At 37.7% G+C, this 17,580-nt stretch overlaps 1 protein-coding gene across 1 annotated transcript; it reads left to right on the top strand.

The window, feature by feature from the left end:
• Window positions 1–5,573: 5,573 nt before the first annotated feature.
• On the top strand, window positions 5,574–12,760 carry LOC146333260 (putative gonadotropin-releasing hormone II receptor). The gene is made up of 4 exons (XM_084721650.1): window positions 5,574–5,658; window positions 7,314–7,910; window positions 10,684–10,888; window positions 11,700–12,760. The coding sequence occupies exons 2-4, from the start codon at window positions 7,362–7,364 to the stop codon at window positions 12,209–12,211; spliced, it is 1,266 nt and encodes a 421-aa protein (XP_084577776.1). The 5' UTR covers window positions 5,574–5,658; window positions 7,314–7,361; the 3' UTR covers window positions 12,212–12,760.
• Window positions 12,761–17,580: the final 4,820 nt, after the last annotated feature.

Here is a 17,580-nt window from a genome sequence, read left to right as displayed (position 1 = left end):
TAAATGCACAGTTCATCCCAAAATCAAATATACATATTTTTCCCCTGGCCTGTAGTGCTGTATATCCATGTAGATTTTTTTGGTGTGACTTTCTTTCTAAAAACTCACGACCCAGTTACCAAGATAATTCACAGACCATGTTGTGAGCAGTTACATGTTGGAACCACTTTCCATCCAAATCCACAAAATATGTATTTTTAATTTAGGGATGAACTGTCCTTTTCAAACTACTTCCCTTTGGAATAGTCTCCCAGTAGGCTTGAGATGGCTGGACTGTAGCTAAAAAACATCAGACATGGTATTTATGTTTTAATTTTATTTGTTCCCCTGAATATTTTATCTGATTTTTTATCTTAGTTTTATTTTATGTGATTGGATTGGATTGGATTTGATTTATTTTGACTCTGAAGCACTTTGTGACTGTTGTCTGTGAAAGGTGCTAAACAATTTCTTTAAAAAAATATCATGTTTTCCTCCCCAGGTGCTTCTTCCTGTGGTCAGGATTGAACAGATGCTTTTCTCACTTCTGTTATAACCTGGTATAAAACAATCATCCTGTGGCAGAAGAGGATCACAGTGAAGCTTAGCTACGTCAGAACCTACTTGGACTGAATCCAGGTCACAACCTTCCCACAATGTCATCCTGTTTCAGCACCATGTCTGTCACGATTCACTCTCTATTATCTAATAAGTGTAAAAGAAAAATAAAATACTTCCAAATATACATTTCATTCACTTAATGAATAAAATTAAGTTCATTATAGCAGTTATTTTCTTTTTCTAAACCAAGGAACAACAAAGTTTGTGGGTCATATTCCATTTAAAAAATTTGTGTCAGCTGTAAATTTGTCATATCAAAATAACTTGGCTTACATCAGCACATATTCATTTGTATAAACTGTATAAATTAATCTCCTGACTGTGGTATCATGAGTAATATCTGCTATGATGCTCCTTTATGTGAAGCACACATAAGAGTTATTTTGTTACCTCATATAATGAGGTCAGATTATGTGAGCGTGTATTGTAGGTGTTTGATAATACGCTGTAAAAAATAAAGTCTGCTGGATGTTTTCTTACAGCAATGATCTGCTGAGCTGCATGTGGACTTACTCACTTATGAATGGTCCTGTCTTGTATGTAATCACATGCATATCTAACTGCATTGTTACAATCAGTTAAATGTCAAATGTTGATTTAATGCCTTCAAGGTCATGGAGGTTGTTGTCAAGTACAAAGCAGTGGCCTGATGCAGCTGTCAGACTGTAAAAGAGAATAATCCTTTATCATACATCCTAGTTTATGTTTGTTTAAACCTGATTTTTTTTTTGGCCAGTTGGGGACAATAGAAACACAAAACTGACATATTATCAACTTTTAAAGGAATGGTTGGAAATTTTAGGAAATGAGAAGACTGATACCACTCTCATGTCTGTATGATAGCAGTCCCACACAGAACCAATGCATCATTTTTACACTTTGGTTGTCGTGTGGATTAAGAAAACAAGGTATAATGGGTTTATTAAAGAACTTTAGGGTTCCTGGTAGGAAAACTGTACTAAATTGTGCTGGACACATCTGGGATGGCAATATCCCTCTGTTACTGGTCTTACTGTTGGGCTAAGCTAGTTAGCTGCTGCCTAGTTTCATATTTCACTGACAGATACACAAGTGTTCAATCTTCTCATTTAGCTCTGTCTCTAAGAAAGTGCATAAGTTCAAGTTCAATATGTCAAATTTATTTGCTAACAGTTGCTTATTTCCACTTTCAGCATGAAGCAACATTAACATTCATTTGGACAGCTTGTTTCTGGCTACCTGATAGATTTAAGTCAAATATTCACTCTTTTTTTTAAGCTGTTTTTGGTCTCCACCAACTCCTGAGTAAAATACTTGGTTTAGCCTGCCTTAGAAGATTTATTTGCTGAAATAGCTGCCTGCTGTGTCTGAAACCAGCAAGAGGGGTGAGTGGTGAGAATGAACCAAAATCATAAATCTGGAACAAACCAAAGCAAAAAGCTGAACGACAGCAAAAAGCTCCAGAACTGAGTGGCACGGCAGAGTTGGACTGTATTTCTGTGGGTCTATCACTCTAAAAACATTTCACTTGTAGTCATGTGATCCAGCGTAGGGTAGTTACAAGCCTTTTTATGCCTAAATCATAAAAAACAGTGAGACTGAATCAATCCCCACTCACAATCTCACTCTTTGATGTCTACACTGTAAGAAAAAAAATCAGTAGAATTACAGATAATATGCTGGCAGAAATTTACCACTACATTTTCCGTTAAGTTTGTGGACACTTCCTCCAACTCTATAACGTAAAATTACATAGATTTACAGTTTATCCTCTGTGCTATTCATGGACACTTCTGGTAATCCTAAAACAGAAAATTCAATCAAATTAAAGCATTTGTTGAACATTTTTTCACCACTGAAAACTGTAATAATCACTTCTGTACCATGGGCAGTTTCTTCGAAGCTGGAATGTAACATTCTGCATAACCATTTTGTAACCTACATTTTCTTCAACTCTAAAACAGGGCTAAAATTCAGTAATGACTGGTGTCCATCACCAGACCAGTGCAATGTTCTAAAGTGATGAATAAATCTTTATGCAGCTATATGTAAACATTTTCTTAAGTCAAGTACATTCAATAGCTTTGATTGCTTTTAACAGTTAAAATGCCAAAAACACTGAAATGACAACAATTCATTAATCAATGTGCAAAGTAGGGATGCACAATAATATCAGCACATCATCTGTATCAGCTGATAAAGGCTTTAAAATGAAATATTAGTATCAGCCTGAAATGAGCAATTCTGCGATATGGCAGGTCGAGATGTCACTTTCATTATGTGTAGCATAATTAAAATAATTAAACATAAAAACTGTCAGCAGTAGGTTTCTTATTTTGCTAAGTGAATGTGTGCTTTTTGAATAGCACCATACTTTATGTTTGCATCTGCCAGTGGGCCACCACAATAAGAAAAAGGAGTCTTGATGTTGTCAGCACTTCACTGCACATCAGTGAGTTGAAATGAGTTGAAAAATATCTGCATATCGGCAAAATCCAATATTGTGCATCCCTTGCTTTGTATAAGAGTTGTTGTTTTGTTTTTTTTTGCTTTAAACAGCAACAAAAATGATAAAATACAACAAAATTAAACACTGACATGAAGATGCATTCAATGATGAGCATTGTACCCATGAAACATTTTTAAATAGATCTGCAACAATTGATTGATTAGTTGTCAACTATGAAATTAACCGCCAACCATTTTGACAATCTATTAATTGCTTTGAGTACGAAAGCAAGCAAGAAAAAAAGTCAAAATTCTCTGTTTCAGCTTCTAAAATGTATTTTCTAGTTTCTTTACTCCTCTATGACAGTTCACTGAATATCTTTGGGTTGTGAACAAAACAAGACATTGGAAGGCATCATACTAGGCTTTGGGAAACACTAAATTAAAATTTTCACTATTTTCAAACAACTAATTGATCAATTGAGAAAATAATCAACATGACCCTACAACGAAAATAACCATTAGTTACAGCCCTAACTTTAATCTTTGAAACAAGTGAAACTTTCAAGATTTGAAACCATTTTCCAATACACTGAAAAAAACAATACAAGAAACAAGACGATGGTCACCATAACTACCAAATGTTTCAATGTTAGTGCCATTTTCTTTAACAGATCATTTAATGTTCTTTCAAGTTGTGTTATTAACCTCTCTCCTCTCTTCATGTGTCAGTGTGAGTGAGTGTGAGCCTCCAGTTTTATTTTTTGTCTCCCTGTTCAGTCCAACAATTTCCATTTTGACCTTTGAAAAGAAGCTCAAATTCTCCATGTATTTTCAAAGTTGTTCAGTTCATACAGGAACTTCAGCAGTCTTGGAGGAATGTGTTGCTGTTTTGTTCCCTTCTTCTCAGCCTTTGACCCATATACAGGATTTATTCCCAGGAGAACTTTTAAGAAAATGTAAAAGTGTATTTTAGCTACATCAGTAATGAAATGAATGAAACTGAACCACAGAATATGTGTGTGTTGCAAATCAGGCAGCCACTGGAAGATTCTTGCCGAAGTAACTTGTTCGAATTCACAATTATGCGAACAATTGGACATGCCTATTCATATCCATGAATACTGCTCAGCTCTTTGACCACAACAAGCAGGGTGCCATTTAGTCCCATTATGTTTAAGAAAAGGCAGACATCTCTAAGCTAATATCTCCATAACTTGGCAACATAGAGAAAATAATTAACTGATTAATCGACTATAGGAATAAGTTTGGAGAAGCAGCAGGAGTGCCTGTGTAGGAAGCTAAGCAATGTACTGCTATGAACAGGGTCAGCAGCAACATGTATTTTAGACACCTATTAAAAAAAAAAAAAAAAAAATCAATGTCAGTTTACATGTGCGCTATATTTAGAATATTTTCACCACTTAACGTTGTGGTCAGACAGACTCTTCAAATGGGAAATCAACATTACACAAGCCACATAGTGTTCTACGCAAAACTACCATAACCTCTTAGCAAAATCAGTAATTTTCCTCACAGAACACAGGAGTTGCTGGTCTACCGCTGCCTCTATCTGTTAGTTCGTGTTATTGTGTGACTAGGGTGGATCCAAACCAATCCCTAATAAAAAACTGTATATAGAGCATAAAATGCTCTGAAAAGGTATTCCACAACAAACTATTTTTTTTCTCTCGACATTTTTTTTCTCAGACTCTAAATTTTACATATATTTCAAGATTTGTCTCCACCAAACTACATAGAATATCAACTTCTCTAACGAAATCACTAGCTAATCATAATAATAATGATAATAATAATAATTGATATATACACTACTTATATTAAACCCCACAGCTGGCAAACAGCAGCTGGATTAGGAGCATTTCCTCCAAAGATTCTTTATTTGAACAATGCTACTAATGGAGAACAGATGACAGATCTGCTTTGACAGGGACGACAAACACTGTCTCCTATGAGACAATGCTACTGATGCAATTATCACATTAATATTTACATTGGTGGATAAAATAAGAAACGTGGCAATAATACATGCGTTCTCATACAACAACACAAAACTCTGACACAGTGTGAACACAACGGAAACTAAAGCTGTATGACTGCATTATTATTTATTTTGCACAGTTATAGATTTTGTATGAATGTGATTTTTTTTTCTGCTAATTTCATCACATGATCTTGCCAGACTCAATTATCACAGTTAATATGAGCAGGTTTGGTTTGGTCTCGATGAAACTGATGCTAATAGGGGCTGCGGGGTCTCATTACATTTTATCTGGCAGGATTAAAATTAGAAACTTTGCCGGAGCTCAGGGTTCACTGAACTGACGCTGCGGAGAAACAGCGAAGCAGCGAAGCAGCGAAGCCGCGCCCACAGACGGAGCGAACTGACGGGCACCGCGGACTGACCGAGGACAGACAGAAACTCCCTGAGGTAAACAGCCAGGAGGACCAGACACTCTTCAGACTACCAACAGAAACTCAAGCACACTCATCATGAGGGAGATGGATCCGCAGCAGGGACTGGAAACTCCATGAAGAGGATCTCACTTTGTGTTTTTTTTCCCATGTCTGATGTGGGAAATACAGCGCTGCAAGTCAACACGGACAGATGTGAGTTTGTTGTAGTTATTCTTTAATACTATTTTATTATACATATATACTTTTGCAGTATTACCACAGAAAAAGAAAAAAATAGGTATACATGCAGTGATGATGCATTGTAAGATTTAAGTTAAATTCAGAGGATATTAAATCTACATAATTCTTAACTGTTGATTATATATTTACTTTGCAAAATACAAGCCAGTGTTATTTATTGCAATTTCCACTAGTCAAAGTTATGTTTGTATAATAAATACCAAGTGGAGGCTCACCACAGACAAGAAACGTGAGTAGAATTAAGATGAGATAAGATAAAATGATCGTTTATTTGTCCCACAAGACAATCATCAATGTTAACCATATGTACTAAATAAGTAAACAAGAGGAATTATTTAAAAAAGGAACAATGTACAATATAAACAAGAAACAGTGTCAACAGTTGAATTTGCACCATTGTATACAGGAAATAGTGATATTGCACAGTATGAAATTAAATTACACCTGAGTGAATATTGATATTGCACTGTCAGTATACATTAAAGGGACAGTTCATCCCCAAATCAAAACTAAATATTTTTCCCTTGGCCTGTAGTGCTGTTTATCCATCTAGGATATCCTTTTTTGGTGTGAGCTGCAGATTGTTGGAGATATCAGCTGTAGAGGTGTCTGCTTTCTCTCCAGGATGAAAGGGACTAAATGGCACTTGGCTTGAAGTGCTAAAAAAAAGCATTTGAAAAATTCAAGACCAGCGTCTCCTTTCAAAAATCATGACCCGGTAACTCAAGATAATCTACACATCTTGTTTCATGTAGGGACTGCAGTTTCATGTAGGAACTACTTTGTTTATACTGTAGAATCTACTAGATCTTTTTCCAGCAGTAGTCTACCAGAGCTTCTTTCTTTACTACTAGAAAGAAGGGACTTCTTACATGAGACGACTCAAAATAAATCTGACTGAATACAACCATAACAACTCTAGCTCTTTCGGCTGTAATTGCTGCTACACTGTGCTCTTCTGTATAAACTGCTGTAATGTATGTGGTCCAGTACAGGTAGTGTAATTAACAAGGCCTAAAATAATTAACTGGACCTTTACGGCTCATATTTAAAGGTCCAGTGTGTATGATTTAGGGAAATTTATTGGCAGACTGGAGTATAATATTATTATAATAATTAATATTAAAATTATTATCATGATAATTGAAATAATCAAAATCAGTGTTTAGTTACAAAAATCGTGACCCGGTTTCTCAAGATTATCCACAGACCTTGTTGTGAGAAGGAGGAAAAATATGTATTTTTGATTTTGGTGAACTGTCCCTTTAATAGCTAATTAATTAGTTAGTTAAATACTTTTCCATCTTTTTGTCAGATAAGAAAATTTGGCCTTAGAGTGCAATTACCTTGATTAGTTGTTAGGTGTAGTTTTAAATGCAGTAGTCTGGAGACCTTTGTTTGTTGGAGGCAATCATTTCATCTTTCCACACCAGTGAGCATCAGAGAGATGGTCCCTGAACAGCAGACTGCTCCCTCTCTGTCAGGCACTGTTATTCACATGACTCATTGTTTTGTCTTCTTATGTAAATCCATTCAGATTTCTTTTTTATCTGCACGTTTAAGGCACATGTGTCTATTTTTGCCTTGTCTCTCTTTGGCACCACCAGCCTCCATGTAGCTGAACGAAATGCTGACTCTTTGTTGAGGGTCAGAAGATGAACGCCTCCTCCTGCTGTGATCCTCCAGATATCATGTTTCAGCAGAGCTCAGGCTTTGACCTTAATGCCAGCTGTGACTGGCTGGCTCTTCACTGTAACTGGACATCAGTGGACACAGCGCTGCAGCTGCCTACGTTTTCAACAGCGGCCAAAGTCAGAGTGATCATCACTTTCATCCTGTGTGGCATCTCCACTTTCTGCAATCTAGCCGTGCTATGGGCAGCCAATGGCCACAAGCGTAAATCCCACGTCAGAGTGCTGATCATCAACTTGACTGCAGCCGATCTCCTCGTCACCTTCATCGTGATGCCCGTGGATGCGGTGTGGAACATCACAGTTCAATGGCTGGCTGGTGACCTGGCCTGCAGGTTTCTAATGTTCCTCAAGCTGCAGGCCATGTACTCCTGTGCCTTTGTCACCGTGGTGATCAGTCTGGACAGACAGTCTGCGATCCTCAACCCTCTGGCCATCAGCATGGCCCGCAGAAGGAACAGGGTCATGCTGATGGTGGCGTGGACAATGAGCACCTTATTCTCAATCCCTCAGGTAAGGCCAGATGACACTGGATTGTTAAAACAGGTGATTACGATTTGTTTGGTTGTGTTGCACCAACAAGAATTACTTTTTAAACCAGATTAATTCATTGTTCAACTTTAAACTATGTTGCATCCATCCATCCATCTTCAACTGCTTTTTTGAAGCTGGGTTGTGGAGGTAAGAGTTCCATCAGGGCACCCTAGACATCCCTTTCCCTGGCTACATTAACCAGCTCTGAATGGGGGATCCTAACACATTCCCAGGCCAGGGTGGAGATATAATCCCTCCACCTAGTCCTCGGTCAGCCCCGTGGCCTCCTCCAAGCTGTACGTGCCTGGAACACCAGGTGGCATCCTTACGAGATGCAGAACCACCTCAGCTAGCTCCTTTCTACGCAAAGTAGCAATGGATCTACTCTGAGTTCTTCCCCGATGACTGAGCTTCTCACCCTATCCCTAAGTGAGATGCCAGCCACCCTCCTGAGAAAACCTATTTCGGCCACTTGTATCCGCTATCTCGTTCAGTCATGACCCACCCTTCATGACCGTAGGTGAGAGTAGGAATAAAGACTGACAGGTAGATCAAGAGCTTTGCTTTCTGGCTAAGCTCCCTTATCGTCACAACGGTGCGGTAAAGCAAACACAATACTGCTCCCGCTGCTCCAATTCTCCAGCCCATCCCATGCTTTATTGTCCCCCTCACTCGAGAACAAGACCCTGAGATACTTAAACTCCCTCACCTGGGGTAAGGACTCATTCCCTACTCAAAGAGGATAATCCACCAGTTTCCTGCTGAGAACCATGGCCTCAGAATTAGAGGTGCTGATCCTCTATGTTGCAACAAACTTTTACATTAGTTTAAGAAAGATTACCAAAGATTACCAGGATTATCAAATCTGAATTAATTTTTTTTTTGTTGCACCAAAACTTTAAACTCCAATTTAAAATGTGATCCTTCAAATGTCTGTCTTTTTGAGATGGACTGAACAACGTTATCAAGTTCCTCAAAGAAAACTAATGGACAAACCCAACCAAATTCAGTTTAACAATGTGTCTCTTCTTTCTTTTAAGTTGATTTGTCAAAATAGTCAGTTGCTGCAAGGCAGTCTTGTCTTGTCTAGTCTTGTTTTTTTCATTGTGCTATTGCCCGTTTTCTATTACTTGGCCATATTGCTGCCTACATTTTCCCAAAGGAGCCGAAATTAGGGCTTTTCTGCTAGGCCCCCATGACTAGGTTAAATAGACTAGTTAGCAAAAAATTATAAACTTTTCTTAACTTTTTAGCTAGCTAGAAACAATGCAATATTTTGTTAACTTTTTAGCGAGCAAGCAAAAAAATGTAGGCTAACATTTTGATAACCTTTTAGTTACGTAGCAACAATGTAATATTTTGTTAACTTTTTGGTGACCTAGCAAACAATTTGTTTATTAATCAAGCATACTGATTTATAAACTTGGATTAACTAAAGAGGGATACATTTTTATTGTGCAACAGAACTGTGTTTAATTTTAAATCTGGATTTACTCATTTTTAAACTAGTTTTGCTAAACTATGATCTTTGTTTGTGCAACCCAGTCTTAGTGATTCAGAGAAGTGCTGTGCTTATAGGTTGTAACTGATCTCTCTTTTGTATGAGGCTTTTGCTTATACAGCCTCTCCTCTGTGATCCATGTGGTATCACTGTGGGCAGGCTACAGGCCTTTATATCTGCCAAGAGACGGATACATCTGCATACATTATCTCAGTCTAACAAAGGTATTAAGCTGTAAGCAAATTGCATATGCTAGAGGAAATGAAAATCTGGCTACTTAAATGAAATTGGTATGAATGGTTCATCATTATCTCTAGTCACAGGTCTCAGTGTATTTACATAAAAAAACATTTCTAGAGGCTTTGATGCAAGAAAACCTGCTGCATGATTTAGGGGACCACAGGGTCTTGGTGTTAGGGATTAGTGGCTCTGTCATTGAGTTACACATGGATAGAATCCCTAATTCTGGCAGTATAGATGCTTCACTGTGACCAGTGAGACATATGGCAGCATAGCATGCACCAGTATGCACTGTTGATCATGCTGGGAGACTATAAACTGAAGTGTGGTGTTACATCCTATTTAATCTTCAGACAGAATGTTGATGTTAGATTCTACAAAAGACAGGATTACATCCGATGGCAACATTTTGAAATGTTCAATACCAGTGATTTTAAATCAGTAATTTCTCCATGTCCACACACAGTAAATACAATAAGATTAAATCTTGTTTTCAGACAGATACAAACAAAAGAAGCTTCTCATTTCTAGCGAGCTAACTAATGTACTGCTGTGAACAGGTTCAGCGGCAAAGAAAGCCCACCTAAAAATCAGTTTAAGTGTGCGCTATATGACCACTTTACTTTGCCATCAAACAGCTTTTTCATATTTATATATACCGTTATATAAGCCAAATATTTTTCTCTCCAAGGCAGTGGTGTAGGGTAGTTATGATGGGGGTCATCCATGTGTTCAGCTCGAGTGGCTCATGCAACCTTGATTTAGTGAAGAGTTGAATGTCCCATCTCTGCTGCTTTTGTGCATGTTGGGTCACTGGAAAGACTCTGCTACACTAAGTGGAATGGGACCTTAATAAGTATCATTGTTTACCCTACTATTTCAATATGGCTGCAGTGAAAAAGGTTTGGGCTATTTGGTCAAACCAGGACACGAGACATATAGCACTGGATGACATCTGCTGACAGTAAATGCAGTATTGTTTTAGCATTGTGTATTTTTTTCATTCCACAGATGTTTATTTTCCATAATGTGACCATCACCTATCCAGCGAACTTTACTCAGTGCACCACTAGGGGGAGCTTCATCACTCACTGGCAGGAAACAGCCTATAACATGTTCACCTTCTCCTGCCTCTTCCTGCTGCCGCTTATCATAATGATCATCTGCTACACCAGGATCTTCATCCAGATCTCCAAACGGATGACAAAAAAGAACTGTAAGCTCACCACTGAACCTGGTTTTTGGTTGGTCAGAAGATAGATGAGTGGATCAGAAAACTTACAGAAAAAATTTGGCACTTTGCATGTGGATGTCCAGTCACTGTTGATGTTAAATGTAGTCAACTGAAGTGATATTTTTTTCAGTGTGTGCTGTATTGGCCAAGAAAACTGAGTTCTCCTGCTGCACAATCTGTTGTGCTCCTGTATCCAGTGATATCACAATGATATCACAGGATGCAGGAATAACTACATTTCAGTTTGGATTTCAAGTTTCTGGGTAATTGGGGTGTGCTAGATGAGTATCCTATTTTTTGGCCATAGTAATCACGATAGGCTCGGGTTGTGATATATGGCTACATGTGTATAAGACGCTTGCACGCAATGCATCTTGATACATGTAGGCACTGCTAAGAATTCACAAGAATGCACAAGAATTCAGCTTTCTTTGTCAATAGAGCATGGACCGAAGAATTTATTGCTTCCATTGGCTACATTTATCATAAGTACATATGTTGTAAGGTTTAAGGGATTTATTGGCAGAATATGGCAGGAATGAAATATAATCTCATTTCTCATAATTATGTTTTCATTAGTGTATAAATGGCCTGTTTTTTAGAATAGCACAAAATGGACAAATCAAATATTGGCTATAGCCTTCTGGTTTTTGGAGTTTTGTAGTTCTCCTACATGCTTGGAAGGGGAGGGTGAAGCGAGCAGTATTCAATTTAATTTAAAAAAAGATAGAATACATTGAAGTCATTACTTTGCATTCTCACATCTCAGCTCAACTGTCTTTCCTTTCTCCAGTGTCCTCCAATGAGCCACATCTCCGCTGCTCAATAAACAACATCCCCAAAGCCAGAATGAGAACTCTGAAAATGAGCATCGTCATTGTGATCTGCTTCATAGTCTGCTGGACTCCGTACTACTTGTTGGGTTTGTGGTACTGGTTCTTCCCTGATGACCTGGAGGGAAAAGTCTCTCACTCTCTCACCCACATCCTGTTCATCTTTGGGCTTTTCAACGCCTGCCTGGACCCCATCATCTACGGCCTGTTCACCATACGCTTCCGCAGGGGGCTGAGGAGCTGCTATAGCAAAGCTGCGGTGAAAACAGATCTGGAAACTAACGCTGTAATAACAGAGTCTTTGAAATGCACTGCCACTGCTTTTTCCTCTAACAGAGAGGTGGCCACTGGTGAAAATGACAGCAACTGTGGACAGGCTGATCCAAAATCCTCTGACAGCAGGTGTCTGACTGTGTTCAGTCAAGGAGAAAGAGGACAAAGTTGCCATTTCAGCGCTGAGAGCACAATATGATGAGAAAACAGACCAGAATATGGGATTTAATACAGATAATTGACCTGGTTGGACTCTTTAATTTTGTTTACCTTTGCATGTGTAGAATAAATATGAAATCAGAAAATATTCATCACCTAGATGTGTTTTTGTGTGTGCAGTGCTTGAGGCTGTTCATCTTACTTAAGGGTTACATAACATCTTTCTGAACCCAGTAAAAATGTTTGAAGCTGTTTGATGGTTTGTGTGTTGGTTGTGTAACTGGCCCCCATTTCAAGAGTCCACCATATACAATATACATTAACCAGGGTCTGGAAAAAGCTTTAGGACTAAATGAAAATGGAAGGCGGTGATTGTCAGGTTACACAACAGTGCTGACCGTGTTCTGTATGTGGTTCACACTGCCTACAGGTCTATTAGGAAGAGTTTTCATTCATTTGCAGCTAGCATAAAACAAGATGTTTTAGAGATGCATTATCCAGTCCATACCCTGAGGAAAACCTCACATCTGTACAGCAATCATGTGAAAAATTCATAATTCTCCACAATTTGGTGTAACTTTCCATTTTAAGGTCACAATTGGATTTAGTTTTTCAATTAATTTTATACCTAAAATATGTATTAAAAAACAGAAAACACAGCTAAGAACAAATAAGTGATAATGTACAGTGAGCAGGTCATTATTGTGAGATAAACCCTTAGGAGAAGCCCAAACTAAATCAATAAATGGACACAGAATACTGATTTAAAAATGATTTTATAGCTCCTTCAGAGTCTATGACTGAACTGTCCATAGCAAAAGCCTGTACTTCATAACAACAGTCTGCTATAAAGAAAAAAACAGAACTTAGAGGGCTGTAATTGACTAAACAGAATCAAGAATTTAACAACGCCATGTAATAAACAATAGTAATTTGGCAGTAGATTGTGTTTTTGGAAACATATGTGAGAAAAATCACCAAATTTCTAGGTGGAAAAGTCGTGATGAGCAGTTTCCCCATGGAAAACAGTACCCATCTCTGCCAGTAACAGGTCCTGTTGTTTACTAACAGCAAGAAAAATCACATATTTCAACGTTACAGTGTATATTTAAAGTTCTGGTTATTGATGACAACCTAAAGTATCTATAACAGAAAGGTCAGGAATTTTTACGTTTTAATACAATGGGAATGATAGCAGCACTAAGGGCCGCTATGGGGTCTACAGGATTACTTCAGATTCAACAGATTGTTTTTATTCTCTGACAACTGTCATTAAATTATGAAATCACAGATTCTACTATTGATTTCAATATCTGAGATTGAAAGCTCATGTTGATTGATTTTTGATTTAATATTGAAATTGTGGCACCCCCACTAGTAAGGAAGAAAACAGACACAGAGATAAACACAGGCTAATGAAGAGAATTCAGTTCAGTGTAGTGCACAAACTTTGGCCATAAAACTATTAAGGTCATGCTACAGGTGCCACAGATAAAACAAATCCCCAGATTAAATCTAATCCCTTCTCTGGTTAAAGTTTAAATCCAACTTTTTATTTTGTGAGGACAGTAGACCTTTTAATAGGTTTCATATAGATATGAAATAGCAGCATAAACACATAACTGTGTCAAGAGGGTGACCTAAGATTTGCAAAAGCTCTTGTGAAATTTGTACATGTACATTGTACATTTCTGCATGTTGTGCAAATGATTTATGTTTTATCATGTATACGCCTGGTAAAGGTGAGAGAAAGATTGTAGTTTGACTTAAAATGATCATTCTTGTGAAATCTTTCACAGTCTTATTACAGAAAAAAGTTCCTAACTGCTTGTCCTATATTAATTTTAAGTTTAGTTTTAAGACCTCATATTTTATCTTAACACTTAATAGGTGGCCACTGCAGCAGCCAGAAGTACACTGCAGCGGCCCCCAACTCCTGCTTATGGCCTTTTCTTGCAAGTTCTTCTTCCTCTTTCCTGTCATATCTTCAGCTCTTAAAGTTTTAAAAGCCCCCCAATTTTTAAAATATTAAAATTATATATATATTAATATTTAAAAAAGAAATCCTAACTGGAGGTGTAAACTTGATTCTTCAATCAGTAGTCATCCTGTCACGCTTGTATCTGTGTTCAGAATGTACACAACACTGCCTGTATCCATGACAACAGCTGTCTCACTTCGCTTGTCACTGGCTAATTTGTGAATGGACAAGAAAAGATGGGCATTCAGCTTTAGCTTTCATGAGTCAGAGGATTTAATAGTGCTGTTGAGGAGAAGAAACACCACCTTTTTGGGTGAACGGACACAGCACAGCGTAAACCCATTAATATGTGCTCCAGGAAATTAAAAGCATCATCATATAGTTTGAGTGGTCAAAGTGTTGTGTGAACATGTTGCTCTCTATCTTTATTGTAATTTCCATACAACATGTTATTTTGAATTTAGGACAGGGCCTGTGCCGTCCTAACTTGGGATTTCTAACTTCGGTTAGGACACTTCTTTAATAGTTTAATTCCTATCCTACGATAAGTTGGAAAGTTTTTCTAAATGCTGTTAGGAAACAGGTTTTGTTAATAAAAATCTCATCCTAAACTGAGATAAGTTTAACGCAGGAAGTTTCTGTAATGACTGTCCATGGTTCCTTTCTAGGCATGAATTAAAAACAGGTGTTATCAATCAATGATACTAATTAAGGTCCCATTCCATGTAGCAGAGACTTTCCAGCGAGCCAAACTGCACAACAGCAGCATCTTGATTCTGTTTGTTCTGAATGAAATGGAACCTTCATTATATCATTAGTAACACCTGTGTTTACACTATCTCATGTTAAAAACGCTGCTGTGAAAAAGGTCTGCACAGATTCATATATAGAGTAAATTCCTCTAACAGACTTGAGCTGTGACATATGTGACGACAGTACGGAAGTCATTTTTCGCAGCAGACATTTTAACTTGTCATTGTAGAAAAGCACAGGTGTTACTAATGACATTAATGAGGGCTCAGCTCTCTACAAGTAAGTCACGAGAGTGTGACAGCGAGCCAGCACGCATGATAACACGAGCCTCGATCTGAAGCAGCTAATTATGTAGGCTATGTCTGTGCTTTTTAATGCAGTGACATAAGACTGTCTTCTGTGAAAAAGGCTTTCAGAGGATCTCATTTATGTTAACTTTATATCACAAGCAATGGTGTTTCGCTATTTTTTCTTTATAGTATAGAGCATTAAAGAAATAACTGCCTGCAATAAGAATGTGCAGCTGCCAGAGGAGGGAGTTTTACAGGTTTTCCAGATTACAGTCGTATAAGAATTAGAAGAAGAAGACATAGGCTGCTTTTATAGTACCACTTCATATTGGACCCCATTGGCTGGATAATACAAACAATCTGACTGCTGTTTATTAACCTTTTTCATTGCAGCCATATGACATGAAATACTGAGGTAAACACAGGTTTTAGCGATGATATAAATGAAGGTGCTGTTTTATTTAGTGTAGCAGGGCCTTTCCAGACAGAACCGTAATTAGTATCACTGGTAACACCTGTGTTTACACTACTATTTCAAGTATAAATGGCTGTTGTGGAAAAGGTTTATTATCCAATTTATCTAGATTAGCTACAAGTGTTAATTTTACCTGTAAACAGGGAAAAAGCTGATAACAAATATATTTTTTATTGATTAATCTAGTGACCATTTTTCAATTAATTGTTCAATAAAGTGTCAGGAATTGGTGAAAAATGCACATCACGATTACCAGAAGTCCAAGATGATATTTTCAAATTATATGTTTGACCAACAGGTTGAAGTCCAAATATATTCAATTTATAAGACAAAGAAAAGCAGATCCTCGTAACTGAAAGGCTGGAACAAGATAATCTTTGGCTATTTTGATTTTCGAGATATTTTCTGAATTATTTTCTGTTGACTTATAATCCTCCCTCAGAATAAATGGCATTTGAAGGGATGTGTGTACATATACATACAAGAACAAATATGTCACTGGATGATTGTTATTTGATAGAAATCATCAAAGCCTTTTATGTTTAAACAAAAATGCTAATTTTCACTAATTGAGTTTCCATTATGTATAGCCGATACTTAGCTGAGGTAGCCACAAGAAAGAACCAACATCAAGGGGATAAGACTAATGGTTAGCATACAGGTAGTTTATTACGGAATTATTAATAGTAATTTTGCAAAACTGAACAAGAATTTGATACGCTCTTGTCTCCAGTTCACTCCTTGTCTATTATTATAAAAATCATTTAAATGAGTCCAGGACAGAAAACAGACTAGAGATGAATTGCTGTTGCCAGGCAAGAGACAGGGACCACAAATCAAAGCATGTTACGCTCCCCCTCCTCCACAAAATGAATGTCTCCGTAGCATGAAAAGGACACAACCCTCAGACTGAGCATGACGCTAAATGTTTGGCTGACAGTCAAGTTAAGGCAAGAAATTGTAATAGAACCTGTGGTTGGGTTTAGCCTAGACCTAAACCATTTAGGATTAGCTTAATGGAAACCTTACTGTTTGACATCTTCACTATGAGCTGTGTTTTTGTAATTGGTGAATGAACACGTCATGTCAAAAATGTCCGTCTCTTCTCTTCACTGTCTTCTGATGGTAGGGGTCACATCAGTAACCAGGATGTTTTGGTGTTTTGTCTCACCTCAGGGACTCACTGACTGGACGATGATCTAAGTGTCTGTCAGTGCCAAAGAACCAGAGTTGAACAAACCTCTGCACACAAAGGCCTGTATAACTCAGTGCATAAAGCTAACACAGCCAGGGATAATGGTTTGAATAAAGCTTCCAATAAACAGATGATGTTACAACAAAAGATCACAGTATAGCCTGTAACAACAGCTGTTGGCAATATTCAGAGTTAATCTAGAGTAACTATAAAGAATTGCATTCCATCAGTATTAGGGTGCCTAAGCTGCAGTCATGTAAGGGACAATAAGACTGGAAAAGAAAACTAAGCCATGAGGCAAAACTCTCATTTAATTGGCCAATTTTTATTCCAACCCCCACCCTCTCTTTTGCCCGTAGTCATGAGTGGGTGATAGAGACTGAAAAAAAAAAAGACTGCTGATCCAAACAGCCAAAATGATGTGTCTCAGGAGATTTATCCAGGTCTCAGGAATCCAAAAAAACCCAAGCCTGTTGGTTTTGGCACCCATGAAAGATGCCACATGGACGCCTCACTGTGGAAATGTAGTGGGCGGGACTACATGTGAGGTCTGAGGTAGACCGAAGTAATGCTAGAGAGTTTAGCATATGAAGAGGAAGATTAATGGATACTCCGTAACAATATAACCTAGTATGTAACTATTGTACACTGTAAAACAAAAAACCTGAATAAACTTAAAATTTCAAGGCAACGCACTACAATAGATTTTTTTTGT

This window comes from Lutjanus erythropterus, chromosome 1 (assembly GCF_056507025.1).
Source record: "Lutjanus erythropterus isolate fLutEry1 chromosome 1, fLutEry1.hap2, whole genome shotgun sequence".
Lineage (NCBI taxonomy): Eukaryota > Metazoa > Chordata > Actinopteri > Lutjaniformes > Lutjanidae > Lutjanus > Lutjanus erythropterus.
Note: the sequence above shows the minus strand (reverse complement) of the source record. Positions and strands in the feature narration are given on the sequence as shown.

Coding starts and splice junctions, on each gene's coding strand:
- LOC146333260 (XM_084721650.1), top strand. CDS start 7,362: ATGAACGCCTCCTCCTGCTGTGATCCTCCAGATATCATGTTTCAGCAG. Junction 7,911..10,683: donor CCTTATTCTCAATCCCTCAG/GTAAGGCCAGAT, acceptor TTCATTCCACAG/ATGTTTATTTTCCATAATGT. Junction 10,889..11,699: donor ACGGATGACAAAAAAGAACT/GTAAGCTCACCA, acceptor TCCTTTCTCCAG/TGTCCTCCAATGAGCCACAT.